The sequence below is a fragment of the Protopterus annectens genome, chromosome 2.part0 (genome assembly GCF_019279795.1).
Source record: "Protopterus annectens isolate FY-2018-M chromosome 2.part0, PAN1.0, whole genome shotgun sequence".
Classification (NCBI taxonomy): domain Eukaryota; kingdom Metazoa; phylum Chordata; order Ceratodontiformes; family Protopteridae; genus Protopterus; species Protopterus annectens.
The window spans coordinates 968,439,044-968,460,644 of NC_056728.1; the positions used below are offsets into that span (position 1 = coordinate 968,439,044).

Sequence of the window (21,601 nt, forward strand, 5' to 3'; positions counted from 1 at the left end):
AGTAAGAAAAGGACTGTATGTTCCTGGTTAAAAGTGACTAGGGTAAGTCTGTCACTGCAGTGTTTTTAGCCCAGATAACTGCAAACTACAATGTATGTGCAGTTCCATTACTTTCCACCAGTAACACACTAATTTTGTGTTAATACACAAATTTATGCAACACAGGTGTGCACCACTGCTGCAGTGAACAAACTATTCATAGGAAGATGGGTAGTCTTTAGGAAATGCAGCTTATATTCATTATTTGATTACCTGCTTCACAAAATTCAGATGATGATGTAGAGCCACAGTCTTTTCCTTTCAGTGGGTTTGTGTAGCAGACCACCTCAGAGTAGACACAAACATACATATGCAAATGTGCATACAGACATGGACAGCACGCATACCCACGGACAATACTGAGAATCAACGCTTAGCTATGGACACCGTTGGCATGTAGCCAGGAAATGAAGCACCACTTAGACACAAGAAGGAAGGCAGATATTACAAAAACACCACTGCACAGTACCAAAATAAGCACATGCTGGGAAGCAGAAATGCTAACTGTTGCACATCTGTACAATCCAAATGCAGTTTTAGTGATGCTTTTACCTGCTACCATACTGTAACTACTCTCTTAACGCCCACTGACAGTGGTTGCAGCTACGTACGGAACCATTCTTCAAAAGTACAACTCATGTTTACTTTTTGTTTTTTCTTAACAATTAATATTTCTTTCAGCCATCAGTGACCTCATGAAAAACTACAAAAAGTACATTAATTCTAAGTAATCAGCTACACAAAAACAAAAAACGATCTGCACATAACATTTAATGTATACTGTTTACTGCAATAAATATGCCATTGTGTCATTAGCTTTATGCACTACAAGACTTATTATTACATTAATTAGTCACAATTAACTGTGGAATTTAAACTGTGGAGAAAGGAATCACAAAATCAAAGACAGAATGCAATGCTTCGTTTAACTATAAAAAGCAGTTCCAATTCTTAATAAAAATGCCAATGATCCGGCATGATCCCTATGAAAGGCATCTAGTTGTTTGCATTTTATTTATTCATGTACAGTGAGCTGACAAAGAAGGTACATCATTGCTTTAATTGGACATTCATGACATTGGGTAGCAAATATATTAGGCAGAATGCAGAACATTTAAGGCAGGGATGAAATATCATTACTTAAAGGCAAGTCATTTTCCACTATAGGTTATACAAATGGTTCAGCAGAACAACTTTTTCTTTCATGTTGATCTCATATAATGTTTGCATATTTTTGCATAGAATGAGGTAGCTCAGTTCTGACATGACCAACGCAATGCATAGTTTTCCATTGTTTACAGTTTCCCTTTTACTCCCATTATAAAAATACATATACTTTGACTGTGTACAGTTTTATCAAAAAGTTATCAAAACTTAAAAGCTATCAAACTTCTGTTCCATCATTAAAATTGTTATGAAGTTTAACCTCTAGATTGACTTGTTTGACTTTGATTCCTCTGTAGCTACTTTCATTCTTATCCAATACATTAATGTTTCTTATAGTGTAATGCTGCTTGTAGACATTCTTTTCTACCCTATCTATATTTTTTTTAGAAATATCTACTTTAGTATTGAGAGGATACTCCTCCAAGACATCTTTTGTTGGCTTTTTCTTCTTTTGCTTTTTGCACTTTCTGGCTAAGAAGCAAGCACCAAACAGTATAAACAAAAGCAGTACAACAGCAGCAGCAGCGCCTCCCACTGAGGCTTCTGACTGGGCCTCAGAGGAAGCTGCTTCCACTTCTAGTCTCAGGCTCTTCATATTTGTGCCATTCTTCACCTTATCTCCATCGTTGTCATAGATTAAAGAATCATCCAGAACCAACCTTCCATTTTTGTCTACTAGATCCCTTCGGATTCGCGATAGCTGATGTGTAACTGAACGTTGTACTCTAGGCCCGGCAATGGACTCTGGACCAATAATATAAATCACTTGCAAGTACCACTGGTGGCCAGCTTCCACCTTTGTAATAAAAGGGACAGAAAGACAAAAATTACATAAAAGCAGCTGTATTTTAATCTTAAAAATTACAATTTCTACTACAGATGTACATAGAGACTATACCACTAATAACAATGTATGTATTTTGTTCATGTGTTACATAAAAGGGTTAAACAATTTCTTGTTTCAGGATGTCTTCTACCTGTGTGAAAGGAATATATGATTGTTTTTCTTTTTTTCTTTTTGGGAGTACTTTTTTTTATTTTATTGGAGTACTTTCTTTTCCCTTGTGTAATCCTATGGTCTTTCTACTCAGTGCCCAACAGTAAGAGAGATCTTGTTTTTCATGGATTAAACTTATACATTTTCTGTCCACAGTGAGTGCTGGCTTATTTTTTGCACTTTCTACTTAGTGCACCACATCTATCGCTTGGACTACCAGCTTCTCCTTGTTCTCCCCAGACTTCCTCTCATGTCGCTGGGGACAGCACGGATACTAAGGATGTTCTGGGGTCTATCCATCTCAATTCGGTTGGGGAATTTTACTTTAATGGTGTACCCCATTACTCACCCTCCCCATCTATGTACATGGCTGTGTCTTAAGGGTGAATATGCAGTTGGAACATGTGTTGTACCACCCCACGTGTGGCAACTCAACTATGTTTCTTCTCTTTGTGCCACACCACCTTATTATGACATCATCAACTTCTGCCACGGACTGTCAAAGGTAATGCCCAAAAAACGTACTCCCTCCCAGCTGCTCAGTCACCTGAACCACTACTCAAGCCTGGCTGGCTGGCTGTAGTTAAGACTTTAACACTCAACACCACCAGAGCAGCTGTGAAAGTAATACATAATTTTTACAGCACTGTGATTATGTTGCAAATGCTTCAGTCCTACACCCATAACAATGGATGATGATTTATGCAGCACAAAATCCCACACCAAATGATCTATTTAAATGGTATACTTTCAGGTTAGTTTTTACGTTGCAATTAATTGTTATAATCTTTCTTTTGGCAATGAAGTGAATGTCAGTAGATATCTCACTAGATAATGGAGCTGCAACCATGACACTAAAGACTGTGTAAGCAGAGGTTCAAGTAGGGCAGATTTAACCTTCAATGACTCTAAAACAGATCAAAATACCAGTATATGGCTGCAAAGATAATGCATGAAACTGTTATTAGGTGACATTTACTTGTTAAAAAAAAATCACACACCACATCATTATGAAATCATAATGAATAGCCATCCTAGTCCTAAACCTTATTAGATAACATGAAAATCCATCAAAAGCAGAACTGCTGACTTTATCTCGGCAAAGGAATTAAAAAGTACAGTTATGTACACTTACCATAAATGTAGATGTTCGAGTGTATTCACTGTTGCAGTCATTACATCTGGGTTATCTGCCTGCAGGTAGCCCTCAGCTGGTCTGAATACCAGAGTCTTGGATTCCTGAATCGGATGCTGTCTCTTTTTCCATGACGTCAGGTCGTCAGGGGTATAAAAGATGCAGCCGACGCCATTACATCAGTTTTTCTTGCCCCAGATGTCACATGCCACCACAATGGGAAGCAATTATATGTTATGTTACACCTCCATCAAAAAGCAAATATACCAGAAAGCTTAACTACACCAAACAAGAAGGAAAGGTAGAGCCAAGAGAAGTCAGGGGGCTGGAGGGAGGGTAAAGTACAGTTGTGTACACTTACTATAAATGTAGATGTTCGAGTGTATTCACTGTTGCAGTCATTACATTTGGGTAATCTGCTGGCAGGTTGCCCTCAGTCAGCCTGATTAACAAAGTCTTGGGTCCTGCGTCGGTTGCTGTCCCTTCTTCCATGACGTCAAATCGTCAGGGGTATAAAACATGCAGCCGACGCCATTACATCAGTTTTTTTTGCCCCAGATGTCAGGTGCCCCCCAAATGGGGAGCAATATATATATATATATATATATATATATATATATATATATATATATATATATATATATATGTATATATATGTATGTATATATATATATGTATGTATATATATATATATATATATATATATATATGTATATATATATATATATATATATATATATATATATATATATAAAATAAAAAATACAAAACATATACCTCCAAACAAAAGCAAATACACCAAAAAGGTTTTAAAAATAGTAACAGAAATGAGAGGTATGGTTAGAGAAAAACGGGGGGGCTGGAGAGAGGGTAACCAGGACTGCAACAGTGAATACACTCAAACATCTACATTTATGGTAAGCATACACAACTGTACTATGTTCTTCATATTTCGCTGTTGCAGTCATTACATTTGGGTCGAATCCCAAAGCTATGGTTGGGAGGATGGATTTATACAGCATTAGGAGCAGCTATAAGGCCCTGCAGGACAGCAGTGGCAAAGCCTGCTCTGGATTTAGAGAAGAGGGGTAAACAGTAATGTTTGGTGAATGTATGAACTGAGCTCCAGGTAGCAGCTTCTAGAATGTCTCTTGGAAGGGAGCCTTCTGAGAAAGGCTCCAGAAGTAGATGCAGCCCTGGTGGAATGAGATCTGATCCCCTTGGGGACAGGTTTACAATGGTGCATATAGCAGAAACGAATACAATGGCTTATCCATTTGGAAATAGTCTGCTTTGAAATAGCCTTTCCCTCTGCACCTACAGCAAATGCCACCAGTAACTGTTCAGATTTCCTTAAAGATTTTGTACTGTTTAAGTAGAATCTTAGTTGTCTGTGTACATCCAATGAATACAAAATCCGCTCACCCTTGTTCTGTGGATTTGGGAAGAAAATTGGCAGACGAATGCTCTGATTAAGGGCCACACTAGATGCCACTTTAGGCATAAAGGATGGATTGGTCCTGAGTGCCACCCTGTCCAGGTTAAAAAAAAATGAAAGGCTCCACTGCCATAAGAGCCTGTAGTTCTGAAATCCTTCTAGCTGAAGTGACTGCTAAAAGAAAAGCTGTCTTCCAAGAGAGAAATTTTAGGTCTGCAGTAGCAGCTGGCTCAAAAGGAGGAAGAGTGAGTTTTTCCAAAACAAAATTGAGGTCCCATGCAGGGGTTGGTGCTCTCCTGGGAGGTCTTAATTTTTTGGCCCCTCTGAGGTACTGCTTTAGCAGAGGATGAGAAAAGAGGGGAGGCTCTGTGTTGTAATGAGCTGAAATGGCAGAGGCATGGATTTTTATGGAAGAAAAAGATAAGCCCTTGTGAAGCATCTCAGTTAAGTACTGCAGAATCTGAGGAATATTGGGCATTGCTGTGCTTATTCCTTGTGCTTGGTTCCAGGCACAGAATCTTTTCCATTTGTCAGCATAAGATTTTCTAGTACTAGGTCTTCTAGCCTCCAAAATGACATCCATCACAGGTTTATTGAGAGATGTAACTGGTGAAATTAGTTGATTAGCCATGCTGCAAGATTCAAAGTTTGGAGCTGAGTGTGCAGAATTTGATAGTTCTGCTGAGACAGTAGGTAAGGTGTCTGAGGCAGGTACCACGGAGAAAGGTGCGACATATTGCGCAGGAGCAGGTACCAGTGTTGGCGAGGCCAGTCTGGAACAATCAGAATCATTTTTGTTTTTTCCTGTCTTGATTTTTAGTAAGACTTTGGATAGCAGAGGCAGAGGGGGAAAGGCATAAACCACTTTCCAACCTTTTTTGTGATGAATTCTTGTGCAAAATTTGTCCAACTGATAGTTTTGGGGTGAGGCAAAAAGATCTATGTCTGGGCTCCCCCATTTGCGTGTCAATATGCTGAAGATTTGTGGTTCCAGTTTCCATTTGTGTGGGTCCATAAGATTTCTGCTTAGTTCGTCTGCCAGAGTATTTTGCTTTCCTGGCAGGAACTGAGCTTGTAGATGTATTTGATAAGTCAAGGCCGTGTTCCACAATGCCATGGCTAGTCTGCAAAGGGGGTAGGAATGTGTACCCCCCTGCCTGTTTATGTACCACATGACTGTGGTGTTGTCTGTCTTTATTAGTAGTTGTCCTGGATGAAGGTAGTCCTTGAAGGCAGTCAGACCATCCTGTACAGCTAGCATCTCTTTCTGATTGATATGTAGGTGCATTTAATTTGGGCTCCATTGGCCCTGAATGCATCTGCCTGCCAGTTGCGCCCTCCAAGCATAGCCTGATGCATCTGTAGTCAGGGTTTGGGTGGCAGGGGGTGGAATGAATGACAGTCCCTTGTTTTGGTGGCAGGCCTCTGCCCACCATAGGAACTCTAGTTGCAGGCAAGGAATGATAGGAATCATTGTTTCCAGGCTGTGACAATGTTGACTCCAGAAGCTTTTTAGATACCATTGAAGTTTCCTCATATAGGTTCATAGGTTCAAAGGTAGGTACTAGGCTATCGGCCCAAGGGCCTACATAAGCCTAGCCAGCAACGTACCATAGCTTACGCCACCCAAGAAAGTTATTTTCCGGTGCCACTGTCCAGCAGAGACATAGAAGTGATCGCCGGGGTGTATATCCTTTTTCCCATTCACTCATCAAGATTTTTCTTCAAGAGTGCTAATGAAGAACTCTGCTTGACATAGATGGGTAGCTTGTTCTAGAGTATAGGAAGTCTCTGGGACAGGAATCTATCCCTCCAGCATGTCCTGTTTATTGTGGTGACAAGGCTTAGGTCCCTAGAGCTTGTAGCTTGATCACCTTGGAGTAGGTGATATGCTATGGAGTAAAGCTGGAGTTTTTTGAGGTGGTCAGTGTACGGCATTTGTTTGAGGCCAGTAATCCTCTTTGTGAGGTACGTCTGTGGTCTTTCCAGCTGCTGCAGATGTCTTGTGAGGTACATTCCAAAAGAGGCGTTGTACTCTATAATGGGTCTAATGAGTGATGAGTAGAGGGGAACAATTACCTCTTTTTTCCTGGATGAGAACCCTTTTATGATGAGATGTGCCATGTAGAAGGACTTCCTGACTACTGTGGTGATGTGACTATCAAAGGAGAGACTACTGTCCACCTGGGTCCCAAGGTCTCTGATCACACAGTCTTGCATACGGAATTAGAAGAATGCTAGAGGCCATGAACCCCAAGGCCTGCAGAATTTGTCTTGCAGATAGCTGGGTTTTTGTGGCCACCTGTTTGAAGTAAGTCATCAATTGAATTTGTTTTTCTGGCGTAAGGTAAGTCATCTTGGCAGTTGTATTCAAGCTTCCACCCAGGAATGTAATTATTTGAGAGGGTACCAGGCAAGTTAGAAGCCTTTTTACAAATGCCAGATGTTTTAGAAGAGTGTCCTTGTTTTCTGCCTGAATTAGACAATCTTCCAGGTATGGATAGATTTGAATATTTCTTTGCCTGCAAAATGCAATTACTGGTGCCAGGCACTTTGTGAAGACCCTGGGTGCAGTAGATAAGCCAAAGGGCAGTGCAGAGAACTGGTAATGCAAATAGCCTGCTTTGAAGTGGAGGCATCTTCTGCAAGATTCCCTGATTGGGATATGCAGGTAAGCCTCTTTTAAGTCTAGAGTTACCAACCAGGCATCCTTGTCTAGCATAGGTAGCAACTGTTGAAGAGTCAACAACTTGAATTTTGGAATGTCCAGAAATGTATTTAGAATGGATAAGTCCAGAACTGGACGCCATGATTTGTCTTTTCTGGGTACCAGGAAAAGTCTTGAATAAAAACCTTGTCCCTTTTTCTTTTCTGGTACTGGCTGAATAGCCCCCATATTCATGATAGACATAACTTGTTTCTGGGCCTCTGCCCACTGATTTGGAGACAGATCTGGCCATCCGTTTGGGATTGGCAACATGTGGAAATAAAATCTGTATCCCTGGGATATTATATTTAAAACACATTTGTCCTGAGTAATCAGTTGCCAGTTTTGTGCATGAAGTGCCAGTTTTCCCCCCAAAGGGGCGGCCAAAAGATAAGTCCTTGGTGATTGCAGTGGAAAGTCATTGAGACTGTTTACCAATGGAAGGCGCCTTGTTGCTTCTAGATTTGGAGGTGGAGGCACCCCATTGCTTTGTTCTAAAAGTTCCTTGTGACTGGAACCTGGAGCCTTTGGAATGTCTGGGTTTGACCTGAGCAGCTCTAGTGTGTACTGGAAAGGACCAGTTCTTAGTAGGCCAGTGCCTACTAAACCTGGGTGGCTGCACTTGTAGGAAATCTTTCACAGTTTGCATAGACTTAGCTTTATCTTCCATCTTTTTCAAAACGTCTTCAGCCTTATTACCAAATAGACTGTCCTGTTGTAAAGGAGCATCCAACAATTTTGCTTTAACATGGTCAGGCAGACTTTGCTCCTTGAGCCAAGCATGCCTTCTTATCACAGATCCAGTTACAGCAGCCCTGCAAGAGGCCTCCAAGGAATCAAAACCACATTGCAAAGTATGTTTTCCAACTTGTTCAGCTGAATGCAATAAACCCTGCAACTTTTTATTTTCCACACAGTCAGAAATCAACATCATTTTCTGTTTTAAGTACACCCATGACATGCTGTTGATATTTAAGCATATGAAATTGACAGTTTACAGCCCTCATTGCCAAGGTTGCAGACGTGTAAACCTTCTTACCCCATCTATCCAGCGCCCTGGAATCTCTATCAGAAGGGGTAGGATTTTTAGCAGTAGAGGCCTTAACACCCTTGGGACCCTGAGAAATGGTTTCAGGGTCAGCAGTAGGGTTTTTAAAAAGGAATTTGTGGGAGTCAGGAACCCTGTAGTATCTGTCTGGCTTACTAGGAGGTGGAGGCAGGTTATCAAGAGTCATACTGGATTCTGAGAAAACATCATCACAATGTCTAGAACAGGAGGTATAGCCAAAGGCCTATGCTGAGGAAGAAGAAGAAAATCCCTAAGTCTCTTTTTAGATTCTGAGAAATCCTGACTCTCCCAGTGAAAGTGTTCCCTTAAGGTATGAAAAGTTTCTCCAAAAGAGAAATCCTTAGGGGGAGAGGCAGAAGGGATGGAGTCTTCTGCATCAGAATCCTCATAAGTGGGTATAGATAATTTCTCATCAGAAGAGAAATCAGAAGAAATAGAAACTTGATCTGAAGATTCATAATCAATCAGTGCCTTGCCTAGGCCTCGTAGCAGGAAGGGGATGGGTACCCCTGATCAAGGTAATTAAATCCTCAGCCATTTTGATCATTTGTTTTTTAGGCATTGGGGCCTGTACATGTGGCCCAAGAATTGTTTTTTTAGACACAGAAGCAGTTTTTGGCCTTAGTTTTGAAGATGGCATCAGTTTAATATACAAATCTTTAGGCCTGAAAACACCCTCAGAAGCTGGTGCCTGCTCAGCGGCTCTGGACCCATTTAAGGTAGAGACATCCACGGGTTCAATACTTAAGGTAGCTTGTGGCATACAAGACTCTGGATGGGTCTCAGTAGAGGCCTGCAAATCAAAAGTAGTGGGTATCAGGGGCTGCGAAAGCGCCTCACTGAGTACCGGCGAACCGGCGACTGGCTTAGGAGAAGCTTCGTTGTCGGTTTTGGACCTCAACAGTCTGTCTCTGTCTTTCTCTTTGTGTTTTTTAGGTATTCCGGTAGTCAGATTGCTAACCGAAAACATTTCTGGATAGTTAAATCTTGAGCCAAAATATTTAGAAGCAAAAATATACTGATGTTTAATAGTGCATTGATTAAATTTAGCACAAAACCGACAGCAAGGCACATTGTGGTCAGGGCATAGGCAAGGAATACAGTACAAATGAAAATCCTTATGAGGTATTTGCTTCCCACAAGTAATACAATTACTAACTTTTACTGACATCAGTAAGGAGCAAGAAAAAGTTTCCCCAATGGGATACTTAGCTTTTAGCTGAAGACTTCAGTTCTGAAACTCGAAAACGAAAATTTCAGGAGTTGGCCAATCGGCACTTGCGAACTGGATCTGCTTCGGGCACCACACGGCAAGAAAGACTGATGTAATGGCGTCGGTTGCATGTTTTATACCCCTGATGACCTGATGTCATGGAAGAAGGGACAGCAACCGACGCAGGACCCAAGACTTTGTTAATCAGGCCGACTGAGGGCAACCTGTCAGCAGATTACCCAAATGTAATGACTGCAACAGTGAAACACGAAGAACATCCAGGACTGCAACAGTGAATACACTCAAACATTTACATTTATGGTAAGTGTACACAACTGTACTATGTTCTTCGTGTTTCACTGTTGCAGTCAGTATATTTGGGTTGATTCCCAAAGCTAAGGAAGGGAGGAGGAAGTTAGAGAGCATTAGGACCAGCTATTAAGCCCTGCAAGACTGCAGTGACAAAACCAGCTCTGGATTTAGAAAAAATAGGCATGTGGTAATGCTTGGTGAAGGTATGTACAGAGCACCAGGTAGCAGTTTCTAGGATGTCCCTGGCAGGGACTCCTCTGAGGAAGGCTGTAGAGGTAGATACAGCCCTGGTGGAATGTGATCTTATCCCCTGTGGGGTAGGTTTTCCATGGTGCTTGTAGCAGCAATGGATGCTATGGACTATCCAATTGGAAATGGTTTGCTTTGAAATGGCCTTCCCCTCTGCCCCTGCAGCAAAGCTAACTAGCAGCTGGTCAGATTTTCTGAGGGGCTTAGTTCTGTCCAAACAGAATCTAAGCTGTCTGTGCACATCCAGGGAATGCAGTATCCTTTCCCCCTTATTTTGAGGATTAGGGAAAAAAGTAGGAAAATGAATGGGCTGGTTTAGAGCCACACTAGACATCACCTTGGCATAAAGGAAGGATTGGTCCTGAGGGGAAACCCTGTACGCACGGAAGATGGGTTCCAGTGCCAAGAGGGCCTGTAGTTCAGACACTCTTCTTGCTGAAGTGATGGTTAGAAGTAAGGCTATTTTCCAATAAAGGAATTTCAACTCTGCAGTTGCAGCTGGTTCAAAGGGGGGAAGAATGAGTTTTCCCAATACAAAGTTGAGGTCCGAGGCTGGAGTGGAAGCTCTCCAGGGGGGTCTTAAATTTTTGGCCTCTCTAAGAAATTGTTTTAGCAGGGGATGAGAGAAGAGGGGTGGCTCAGTATTATAATGTGCTGAAATGGCAGAGGCATGAATTTTAATTGAAGAGAAAGATAGGCCCTTGTGGAGCATTCCTGTTAAGTACTGAAGAATATGAGGTAAGCTGGGCACTGTTGTGCCTATCCCCTGAGCTTGCCTCCTGGAACAGTATCTTTTCCACTTTTCAGCATATGATTTTCTAGTACTAGGCCTCCTTGCCTCAAGAATGACATCTAGCACCTGCTTACTGAGGGTTGCTATTAGAGAGCTGAAGGAATTAGCCAGGTTGCAAGGTTCAGGGTTTGATGTTGAGGGTGCAGAATCTGGCCCGCCTGCTGGGACAGCTGGGAAGGTGTCTGAGGTAGGTGCCATGGCTCCAGCAGTATCATACTGCGCAAGAAGGGTACCAATGCTGGTGTGGCCAGTCTGGTGCAATCAGTATTGTCCTTGGCTTGTCCTGTTTGATCTTTAGCAGAAACTTTGAGAGGAGAGGCAGAGGGGGGGAAGGCATAAACTGAGAGGCTTTCCCAGGTAAAGGACAGGGCATCCACTTTCCAAACTTGACTGTGGGGAGTCCTTGTGCAGAATTTGTCCAATTGGTAGTGAGGCAAACAGGTCTACCTCTGGAGTCTCCCATTTGTTCCTCAAGAGCTTGAATATTTTGGGTTCCAGTTTCCATTTGTGTGGGTCCATGTGATTTCTGCTTAAGTCGTCTGCCAGATAATTTAGTTTGCCTGGCAGGAATTGAGCTTGCAGGTTCACTTGGTAGCTCAAGGCTGTGTTCTACAGAGCCACAGTTAGTCTGCAGAGTGGGTAGGAATGGGTTCCCCCCACTTGTTTATGCACCACATAACTGTGGTGTTGTCTGTCTTTACCAATAGTTGTCCTGGAAGAATAAGGTATTTGAAGGCTGTCAGAGCATTCTGTACAGCTAACATTTCTTTCTGACTAATATGCAGGTGCATCTGTTTTGGGTTCCATTTGCCCTGAATGCACTGCCCTGCCATGTGAGTTCCCCCATGCATAGTCTGATGCATCTGTTGTTAGGGTTTGGGCTGCAGGGGATAGAGTGAAAGGGAGTCCCTTGTTGTGGTAGCAGGCCTCTGCCCACCAAAGAAACTCTGCCGTTAAACAAGGAATGATCGGAATCATTGTTTCCAGGTCCTGAGAATGTTGACACCATAGATTTTTTAGATACCATTGAAGTTTCCTCATATACAGTCTTGCATATGGATTTAACAGAATGCAAGAGGCCATGAACCCCACGACTTGCAGGATTTTCCTTGCAGATAGCTGAGTTTTTGTGGCCAGTAGGTTGTCAAATAAACTTGTTTCTCAGGAGTGAGGAATGCCATCTGGGAAGTTATGTTCAAGCTTGCTCCCAGGAATACAATTTGTTGGCAGGGTACTAGGTGTGATTTCTTCTTGTTGATGGTGTGCCCCAGTGAGGTTAGAAGTCTCCTTACAATTGCCAGGTGTTGTAATAGCAAGTCCTGACTTTCTGCCTGAATCAGGCAATCATCCAAGTATGGGTAAATCTGAATATTTCTTTGCTTGCAAAATGCATTGGCTGGAGCTAGGCACTTTGTGAATACACCGGGCGCAGTAGATAAGCCAAAGGGAAGTGCAAAGAACTGATAGTGCATGGAACCCGTCCTGAAACGTAGGTATTGTCTGCATTACTCCCTTATTGGGATGTGCAGGTAAGCTTCTTTTAAGTCTAGGGTTGCCAGCCAGGAATCCTTGGCTAGCATAGGAAGAAGCTGTTGAAGAGTTAGCATTTTGCATTTTGGAACCACCAGAAAGGTGTTGAGAATAGACAGGTCCAGGATAAGACGCCAGAAATTTTATTTTCTGGGAACCAGGAACAGTCTTGAATAAAAACCTTGTCCCCTTTGTTCTGCTGGGACAGGTTGAATAGCCCTGATACTGAGGAGAGAGAGAGAGAGAGAGAGAGAGACAGCACTTGTTTTTGGGCCTCCACCCACTGATATGGTGGGAGGTCTGGCCATCCACTTGGGGTTGGGAGTGAGTGGAAGTGGAATCTGTATCCTAGGGGATACTATGTTTAAAACCCATTTGTCCTGGGTAATGAGTTCCCAGTTTTTTGCATGCAGGGTGAGCTTTCCTCCTAAGGGGGCAGGCAGTTGAGCAGGGCTTGGAAGAGTTAAGGATAAGTCATTGTGCCGTTTTTCCATAGGGGGTGGCTTACTACTCCCTGATTTGGACGTGGGAGCCCTTCACTGCTTAGATCTGTGCATAGCCTGAGACTGAAGTCTTGGTGGTCTGCTGCTCCTGGGTTTGGACTGAGAAGGCCTGGAAGGGACTGGAAAAGACCAGTTAAAGGCCAATGCCTAATGAATCTAGGAGGCTGTACTTGTAAGAAATCTTTAACAGTTTGCATAGATTTAGCTTTTTCATCCATCCTTTTGAGGGCTTCTTCTGCTTTGTTGCCAAAAAGGTGGTCTTGGTTTAAGGGTGCATCCAGTAGTTTAGCTTTAACATGATCTGGCAAGTTTTGTTCCTTAAGCCAAGCATGCCTTCTAAGTAAAGACCCAGTGACAGCAGCCCTGCAAAATACTTCTAAAGCATCAAAACCACATTGCAAAGTATGTTTACCACCTTGTTCAGCAGAATGCATTAAATCCTGTAATTCTTTGTGTTCAGCACAGTCAGGAATCAACATAATTTTGTGTTTAAGTAGTCCCATAATATGCTGCTGATACTTTAACATATGAAACTGGCCATTTAAAGCCCTAATGGCCAAAGTAGCAGACGTGTATACCTTCTTATCCCATCTGTCTAAAGCTTTAGAATCCCTATCAGAAGCGGTAGGATTTTTGGCAGTAGTAGCCTTAATGCCTTTTGGTCCTTGGGAAATGGTCTCTGGAGCCGCAGTAGGATTCTTGAAGAGGAATTTGTGAGAGTCAGGTACTCTGTAGGGAAAACGACTAGAAAACTGAAAGAAAGCATAATAGAGCATAAATTTGAGATAAGAAGGGCATGTGAGAACAATGCTCTATTTAAACATATAAATACATATGGATCGAATCATAGTTTTAAGTTTAGGGTAATTGATAGTGTTTGTATATCAAGCAGAGGTGGCGATATAGGAAATTCTCTAGAAATAAGGGAGTTTGAATGGATTATTAGACTATCAGCTGATGCTCCACTTGGTTTAAATTCCGCTGTTTCACTGAAGCCCATATTGGTTAGAATACAGCGTGCAAGGTTGAAATAATGTACTGTAATTATTGATGTTTTATAATTATACTTGTATTTTAACACATTTTTTTGTATTATATTGCTTTGTGTTTATGTGTCAATTTTCTTTTTATATATATAATCATGTATATTTTTATTATGCATATATATGTATTTATATCACAATGCATCATAAGGTTGTTATATTTGATCATATGACTTTTGGGCTGCAAGTCATGTGATTCAGGCTCTTATATAAATGGTTATTTTTATAGACCTGTATGAAGCATTGAGAAAGGGTGTTTAACCTGAAAGCTTTGTGTCGTATAAAGGTTTTCTGCAAAACTGTGGTGTTTTTTTGTTGGATATATTTATTCAGCTGGTTGTTGTTACTCTGTAGTACCCGTCAGGTTTCCTGGGAGCTGGAGGCAAAGTGTCAGGGGTAAGGCTCGATTCCAAGAACACATCATCTACAATTTCCAGAACAGGAGGGATAGCTAGAGGCCTGTATTGAGGCATGAGTAAAAAGTGCCTAAGTCTCTTTGTGGACTCAAAATAGTCCTGGCTTTCCCAGCGGAAATGCTCCCTAAGGGTATGCAAGGTTTCACCAAAAGAAAAATCTTCTGGAGGGGAAGCAGAGGGAATAGAATCCTCTACATCAGAATCCTCATAAGTAGATAAGGGTAAATCCTAGTAATCAGAAGAAACAGATATATCAGATTCCTGATCAGAAGAATCAGAAAGAAAATCAGTTCTAGGTCTCTTAGAGGGGGAAGGCTGGCTTCCCCTAATTAAGGTAATAAGGTCTTCAGCCATTCTAATCATTTGTTTTTGAGGCATATGGGCCTGAGAATGCAGTTTGGTCATCGGTTTTCTAGGTGTAGTGTGAGCTTTAGGCCTGAGGAACTCGGTATTCTTAGCTTGAAACAAAGTCATCGGTTTAATATGAAAACTGGTAGGCCTGAATACATCCACAGAAGCCGTGCCTGCTTAGCGGCTCTGGACCCATCCAAGGTAGAGACATCCACAGGTTTCATAGTCGAAGAAGCTTCTCGTAGCATACCGGACTCCGAATGGGTCTCAGTAGAGGCCTGAGAATCTGTAGTAGCGGGTATCAGGGACTGTGAAAGCGCCTCACTGAGTACTGGCAGACTGGCGACTTGCTTAACGGAAGTGTCGTTGGCAGTTTTGGACCTATGCGGTCTGTCTTTGTCTTTATCCTTACGTTTTTTTTGGAAGATCGGTAGTCGGATGGCTTAACAAAGCCATTTTGGAGTACACAGATCAAGAACGAAAGTATTTAGCTACAAAAATAGCCCGAAGATGAAAAGTTCAGACGTTGAATAAGGCCCAAAACCAAGAGCGAGGGACGTCGTGGTCTGGGCATAAACAGGTGATGCAGTAAGAATGAAAATCTCTATGAGGTATTTGCTTTGCATAGGCAAGACAATTGTTAATTTTTTTCTGACATTGGTTAGAATAAGAAAAAAGGATCCTCAATGGGGTACTTATCTTTTTGAAGACTTCAGGTTTGAAACTCGAAAATAAAAATTTCAGGAGTCAGCCAACCGGTGCTTGTGAACTGCTTCTGCTTTGGGCACTGCACGGCAAGAAAGACTAATGTAATGGCATTGGCTACATGTCTTATACCCCTGATGACCTGACAGCATCCGACGCAGAAATCTGAAGACTCTGGTATTCAGGCCGGGTGAGGGGTCTACCTGCAGGCAGATAACCCAAATGTGATGACTGCAACAGTGAAACACGAAGAACATCATGCTGGAGAGATAGATTCCTGTCCCAGAGACTTCTCATACTCTGGAACAAACTACCTATCTATATCAAACAAAGCTCCTCATTAGCACTCTTCAAGAAAAATCTTGATGATTGGATGGGAAATAGGGAAATTCACCCCAGGGATCACGTCTGTTGCTCTGCTCGACAGGGGCACAGGAAAATAATTTTCTTGGGTGGTGAAAGCCAGGGTACATTTTTGGCTAGGCTTGCATAGGCCCTAGGGCTGATAGCCCTGTACCTACCTATGAACCTATGACTGAGTCAAACTGGTACTTATGGTCCAATGACCTGAGTGCACATATAATGTGGCGGATCCTGGCCACTGATAAGCAAATGACTTACTCAGCCTGGTGAGAAGAACATCAGTTTGTCATACAATAGATACCCCAATGACTGGAATGTTGGATTGTGTGGTGGCTTACCTTATGGGCTTAGAAGTAAAGGCTCCATGAGATGTGGCTGTGGGTGCTGTTTTGAGAGAGTACATTCAGGACTGCTGAGGGCATTTGTTATGTGTAATTCATCTAGGAGGACTTTGGGTTTAGGAAGGTTACAGTTAAATGCTTCAGCATATGTGGGTCTATTTGAATGCTTTGTACTGTGTGTGATGGGTGCAGCATGTGTACTACTAATAACCTGAGTGCTTTTATATGAGAGCTTTGCCTAAAGTGATATTGTGTAAATACATTTATAAAACCCCTTATCAGTTTGTTTGAGGATTAGTTGGTTGTCTTTTTTTTCACGCAAGAAACATCTGTATTAAATTATCACTTATGGACATAGGCAATCGTACACTTATATATGTGAAAACAAACCATATTGACATATTTTTAGTTGCAAACATTATACATCATGTATAACCTATCCAGTCATTGTCAGTCAAACATTACATAGCTCATTCAGATCTTGCCTTCTTTTAAACCTCATTCATCCACCAAAACTTTATTCTGCATGTATTGTTCCCACAATACCACTGTGGTCCCTCACTAAAAGAAAACAGGGCCTAAGTAAAATGTTCTATGCAGACTGCCTCAAAGCCCTATTCCTGTATTCTGTTTCCTACAGGCTTTTGAGGGGAGATCTATGCCTGGCATACAGGGCATTGTCAGATCCCACTCTAATGGACCCCCCTGCATAACCACAAAACAAACAGCACTAGAATTACCCGTTCTAAAGACTTAAACTTTGCCTGTGATATAAAAAGTACCTGCTGGAGAGAGAGGTGTGTATCCCAGAGACTACCCACATCTATGGAACAGGCTCCTCCCATCCATGTGAAGCAGAGTTCCTCCCTAACCCAAGTCAAGTGCAACTTGGACAACTGGATGTGAAACCAGAAATTCATCCCTGGTTTGGCACCTATGTCTCTAACAGACACAGGTAACCTATAAATGGTTCCATTCCCAGGTCCATGCTTACACTTATCAAGGGTATCAGAACTTGTCAGAGATTTGGGATGCATGGCTAGGCTTAAAAAGGCCCTTGTGGTTGTTTGCCTAGTAAACACCTATGAACCTATAATACCCAGTATTTCTGATAGAGAAGTCTGCAGGAAATTTTTAAAGTCAGACAACTCATTACACTCCCAAAAATATGTTAATTCTTAACCATGTTTCTCTCTCTTTTATTTCCAACCTAGTTTTAAACTCCACTTGAATTTTATCATACTCTGTAGCTATATTTTCAGAAAAAAATATATCTTCTCTAACAACTCCTGAACAATTTCCATTACCCATTCCTTAAATTCCTCTCTTTTCAACAGATAGGTGGGAAAGTGCCATTGTCTCATTTTTATTTCATTACCCTGCATTTTTACTTCAGTTATTACTGGTGCGTGATCTGAAATACATACTGGATGTGTATCAAAACTTTCAATTAAATGCTGAATAACCATCCTGAAATCCGTTCCTTATCAAATTCACATGCTCAGTTCTTTCCAAATGTGTTTCCTGTAGCATAGTTATTTGCACTCTATTTTTTTAATATAGTTGACCTTCAATTTTGTATGCATCTGTGAAACCATTTACATTTAAAGATAATACACAAAGTGTTGTCATTATATTAAGAAGTTATTATTCCCACCTGTTATGTGTGGCAAAGCCTAGTTCCATTTTTATGTGAAATGCATACACTAACATTTGGCAGGCTGATTTTGTTGTTTTTTGTCATATCCATTTGATGCCAAGTCACATCTTACAAAACTTTTTGTTTTAGTGAAAACCCTCAAACAAAAAACAAACACAACCCCAGAACACCCCTACAACCTATTAGCTTAATACTAACACACAAAACTATGTACATCTTCAAATACTGAAGTTTAACCCTCCTAATAGGAACAACTGTCCCAGAGAGACAGACACACTCATAGACTTGGATTAACATATAAGGAAGGTTATCCATGCTAAGATGCATGGTACAGCCTATGCTTCTACTAACTGATCTCTGTTTCTGTCTTATGTTTACTCCTCTCTCAGAAGTAGTATACAGAAGTATTCTGTTTTTATTGCCCCTTATCATATTGTCTCCATGGAGACATGAGAACCAGATACACAATTGTCCCACATTCATTTATTCGCTAGAGGAAAACTTTTTTTATTATATTTTTTTATTACATGCAGTGTCCTTTTTTACTTATTTGCTTCCCCTTAAAACGTGTTACTAGATCAAGCCAAAGGCCTTAATCCAGTCATTCCCCTATGCAAGAGTTAAAAAGTATATATTTTTTTCTTGTATCATGCTTTTTTGGCCACACTATTCTTCCTTTTGGTTACACTGCATTGCCTACATTTCTTAAAACCGAACAAGCAGAAAGAAAGAAGCATTATTTTAGTACCCCTATTATTTATTTATTTTATTTTATATTTGTTGGCCGGGCTAGTCCAGCTGAGCAGTTGGCTCATTTTCAGTGGAGACCCGGACAGAAAATCTCCACTGTGAGTTTATAAATTTTACATGCAGACAGTTAAGAAATCATCAGTGGCAACTAAACAAACTATAGCAAGATAACATTTACAATAAATCATATAGAAAAAAACACTTCGGTAAAATGTAATAATAAAATAATGCATCATAATTCTTGTTAGGTTATATACAGTATAAGTACAAAAAGAATAGGATGAGGTGTTTAAAAGTGGGACAGGGGGGGAGAGGAAGATGAGGGAGAAGGAAAATAGAAGGGAATGATATAGAGGGAGAAATAGGGAATAAGAAAATGCAGAGGGCTGATAGAGGGGGAGGTATAAGGAGAATACGGGGTAGGGTTGTTTCAGGGGGGTGACTACAGTGACAGGACCATTTGTTTGTTAGGTATCTTCGAGTGTCTAGCTTGAAATGCTTGGTATGGTCAAGGGACCCAATTTCTTGGGGGAGTTGGTTCCAAATTGCAGCAGGGTTATAGTTATAGAGTAAACTTCCTATTGTGGTTTTGGGTTTATAAATCTGTTAACAATCTATTAACTTGAAAACAAGGAGAAGCTTTGCTTTATAGCATGCAAATTATGTCATGCATTATAAAAATACTACTGTTAAGAACAAAAATTTTGTTTTATTTAGATTTAACTCTTTCCTTTCTCTACCCCTCTCCTAAATGTTCTTCCAGACTTTAATGGCATGAAGTAAGGCATATGCTTTGGAGTCCCCAACAAGTTAACAGAGTCAAAAAGTCCAATATTTCCAGGTTTTCATGTTCTGTCATGTTTCACAAATATAATTAATGCTTTGTAATCAAACATTTATTTGTCAATTTCCAAGTTGCTGGTTTTCTTCCTGTTGATCTCCATGTCCCAAACCCAGTCTCTGCTTCTATTCATTTCTCATGTACTCACGGTTCTTTTAGTCAACTCTTGTGCCCTTTTTTGTCTCTCAAGCATTTTCCTTTGAAACACCGGAAAATTATTCACTGGCACACCAAGAGAATTAACTGAACAAGTGGCAGAATCTCTTTCTGTTTCACAGCTCACCTTTTGCTGGATACATTTTTATATTTCTTCTTTAGCATGTTCTGCATAAAAATTATTTGACCCTCCAGGAAAGAATATTCTGAAAATAGCTGGCTACAGTAACTTGCATCTCATGCCTTCTTCTCAACATTCTCAGATTAGTGGAATAAATGTAGTCTTCTTCTTCTTCTGCCTGGTGTACAGTGAGTAACCATGTTCCACAAACACTTTACTGTCTCCCACTTCTAGTACTTTGTCCTTCTGATATAGTTTTGTCAGAATCAACTCTTCCTATAGGTAGGATTGCATCTTTCCTATTAAAAGTCTAGAGTATTTTGTCATGGCCAGGTTTGGAGCATACACATGATCTGCTCTAAATATTAACTCCTGCTGTGGAATACCAGTCCAAATGCTTATCTGTGCTTTCATAAATTAACTGAGTCTCTTCCTTCCAGCTTCTCTGGTACAACAAAAAATCTCAGGTTTTCCCTACGTGCTCTTAGCAGTCTCATATACAGTCAGCTTTTCTTCATTTTGACCTCTGATTTTTGCAGTTTTATTGCCTCATCTGAATATTTGTTTAAAGCTTTTTCCATTTTCCATCCTTTTTCCAGTTATTTGAGTTGATATACTATACTCATTCAGTGTTTACTTTATTTTAACCAGCTCTAAGTACATCTGACTTATTTTTTTCTTCTAGTTTACTGGAAGTTATGTCTTGCACCACAGCCACAGCTTGCACTGTTTTTTGCTGAATAGCTGCATAATTCTTCACAGTCAGTATGTTCTCCTTACCTTTTGAGACTGATTTCCTTTCCGGTTCTCTGAATTTCTTATTTGCTGGCATCCAAACAGTACACTTACTAGCTCGTTACTGAAATTTACCCAAAAAGACAAGTTCATTGGCTGTCTTTTCTGAGTTTCTGTTTTCACACAGGGAGAGTTGAAAGTAAGCTGTTGCTTAGTGAGCTGCCATCTTCAAAAGCTCCGAGAATTAGTTGCTTGTCACTAAACATTAGGCAATTTCTACAATTCCTCAGGATGCCCATACCCACCAAGCTTGTAATGGAGATAATCGGAAAGTTCATATCCATGGCAAAAGGTCCTTTTTTACTGATTAGATGGCTGTGGTGAAACTACAAAGTAATGTCAAGAGAGTTGGTTTGCAGCTCTAGGAGCAGTGTCTGTCACTGCAAACTAGTTACCCTGTGTGAAGTCAGGTATTGGTGAAATTTCAAAGGTGCTTTTACAGGAATTATGTCAACTTAAGGTACCTGTGTATATACAGGGCACTGTCAAATACTTGAGGGGAAAAAGGAGACCCTGATGATTTACAGATGAAGTACTTAGGAAGGCATTCTTAAATTCTGATGAAGTCTTCTATGTGAAAGACGAAAGTGCTTAATCTTGGTGTGTTTTTACTGCAATAAACGGAGTTCATATACAGGCTTGTTTGGTGCATTTTCCATTTGGTTCCTATTCTTAAATTAGGTTAGACAGCAGCTAGTCGAGCAGTACTTACTGAAAAGAAAGAAAGCTTGGGAAGAATGATGAAAAAAGGGGATTCACCTGAGTGGCTAATACTAGTACAGGTCTCACCACAACTTCACGGTGCTGGGATACAATGCCCCTTTACTACTTCTCTCACCAGAAGCAAAACAGTTGCACCAATTCCAATAGGAGAAGCAGGCCACAGGCTCATTGGTGATCAAAAGTA

General features: G+C 40.9%; 1 protein-coding gene across 1 annotated transcript in view; it reads right to left on the bottom strand.

Annotated features, from left to right (window-relative positions):
- Positions 1–790: 790 nt before the first annotated feature.
- Positions 791–21,601, bottom strand: part of LOC122792799 (extracellular matrix organizing protein FRAS1-like) — a 4,352,848-nt gene continuing 4,332,037 nt past the window's right edge. Inside the window, exon 72 of the mRNA XM_044060368.1 lies at positions 791–2,002. Within this exon, the coding sequence (XP_043916303.1) occupies positions 1,424–2,002 (579 nt within the window). The 3' untranslated portion in view covers positions 791–1,423. The remainder of the gene's footprint in view (positions 2,003–21,601) is intronic.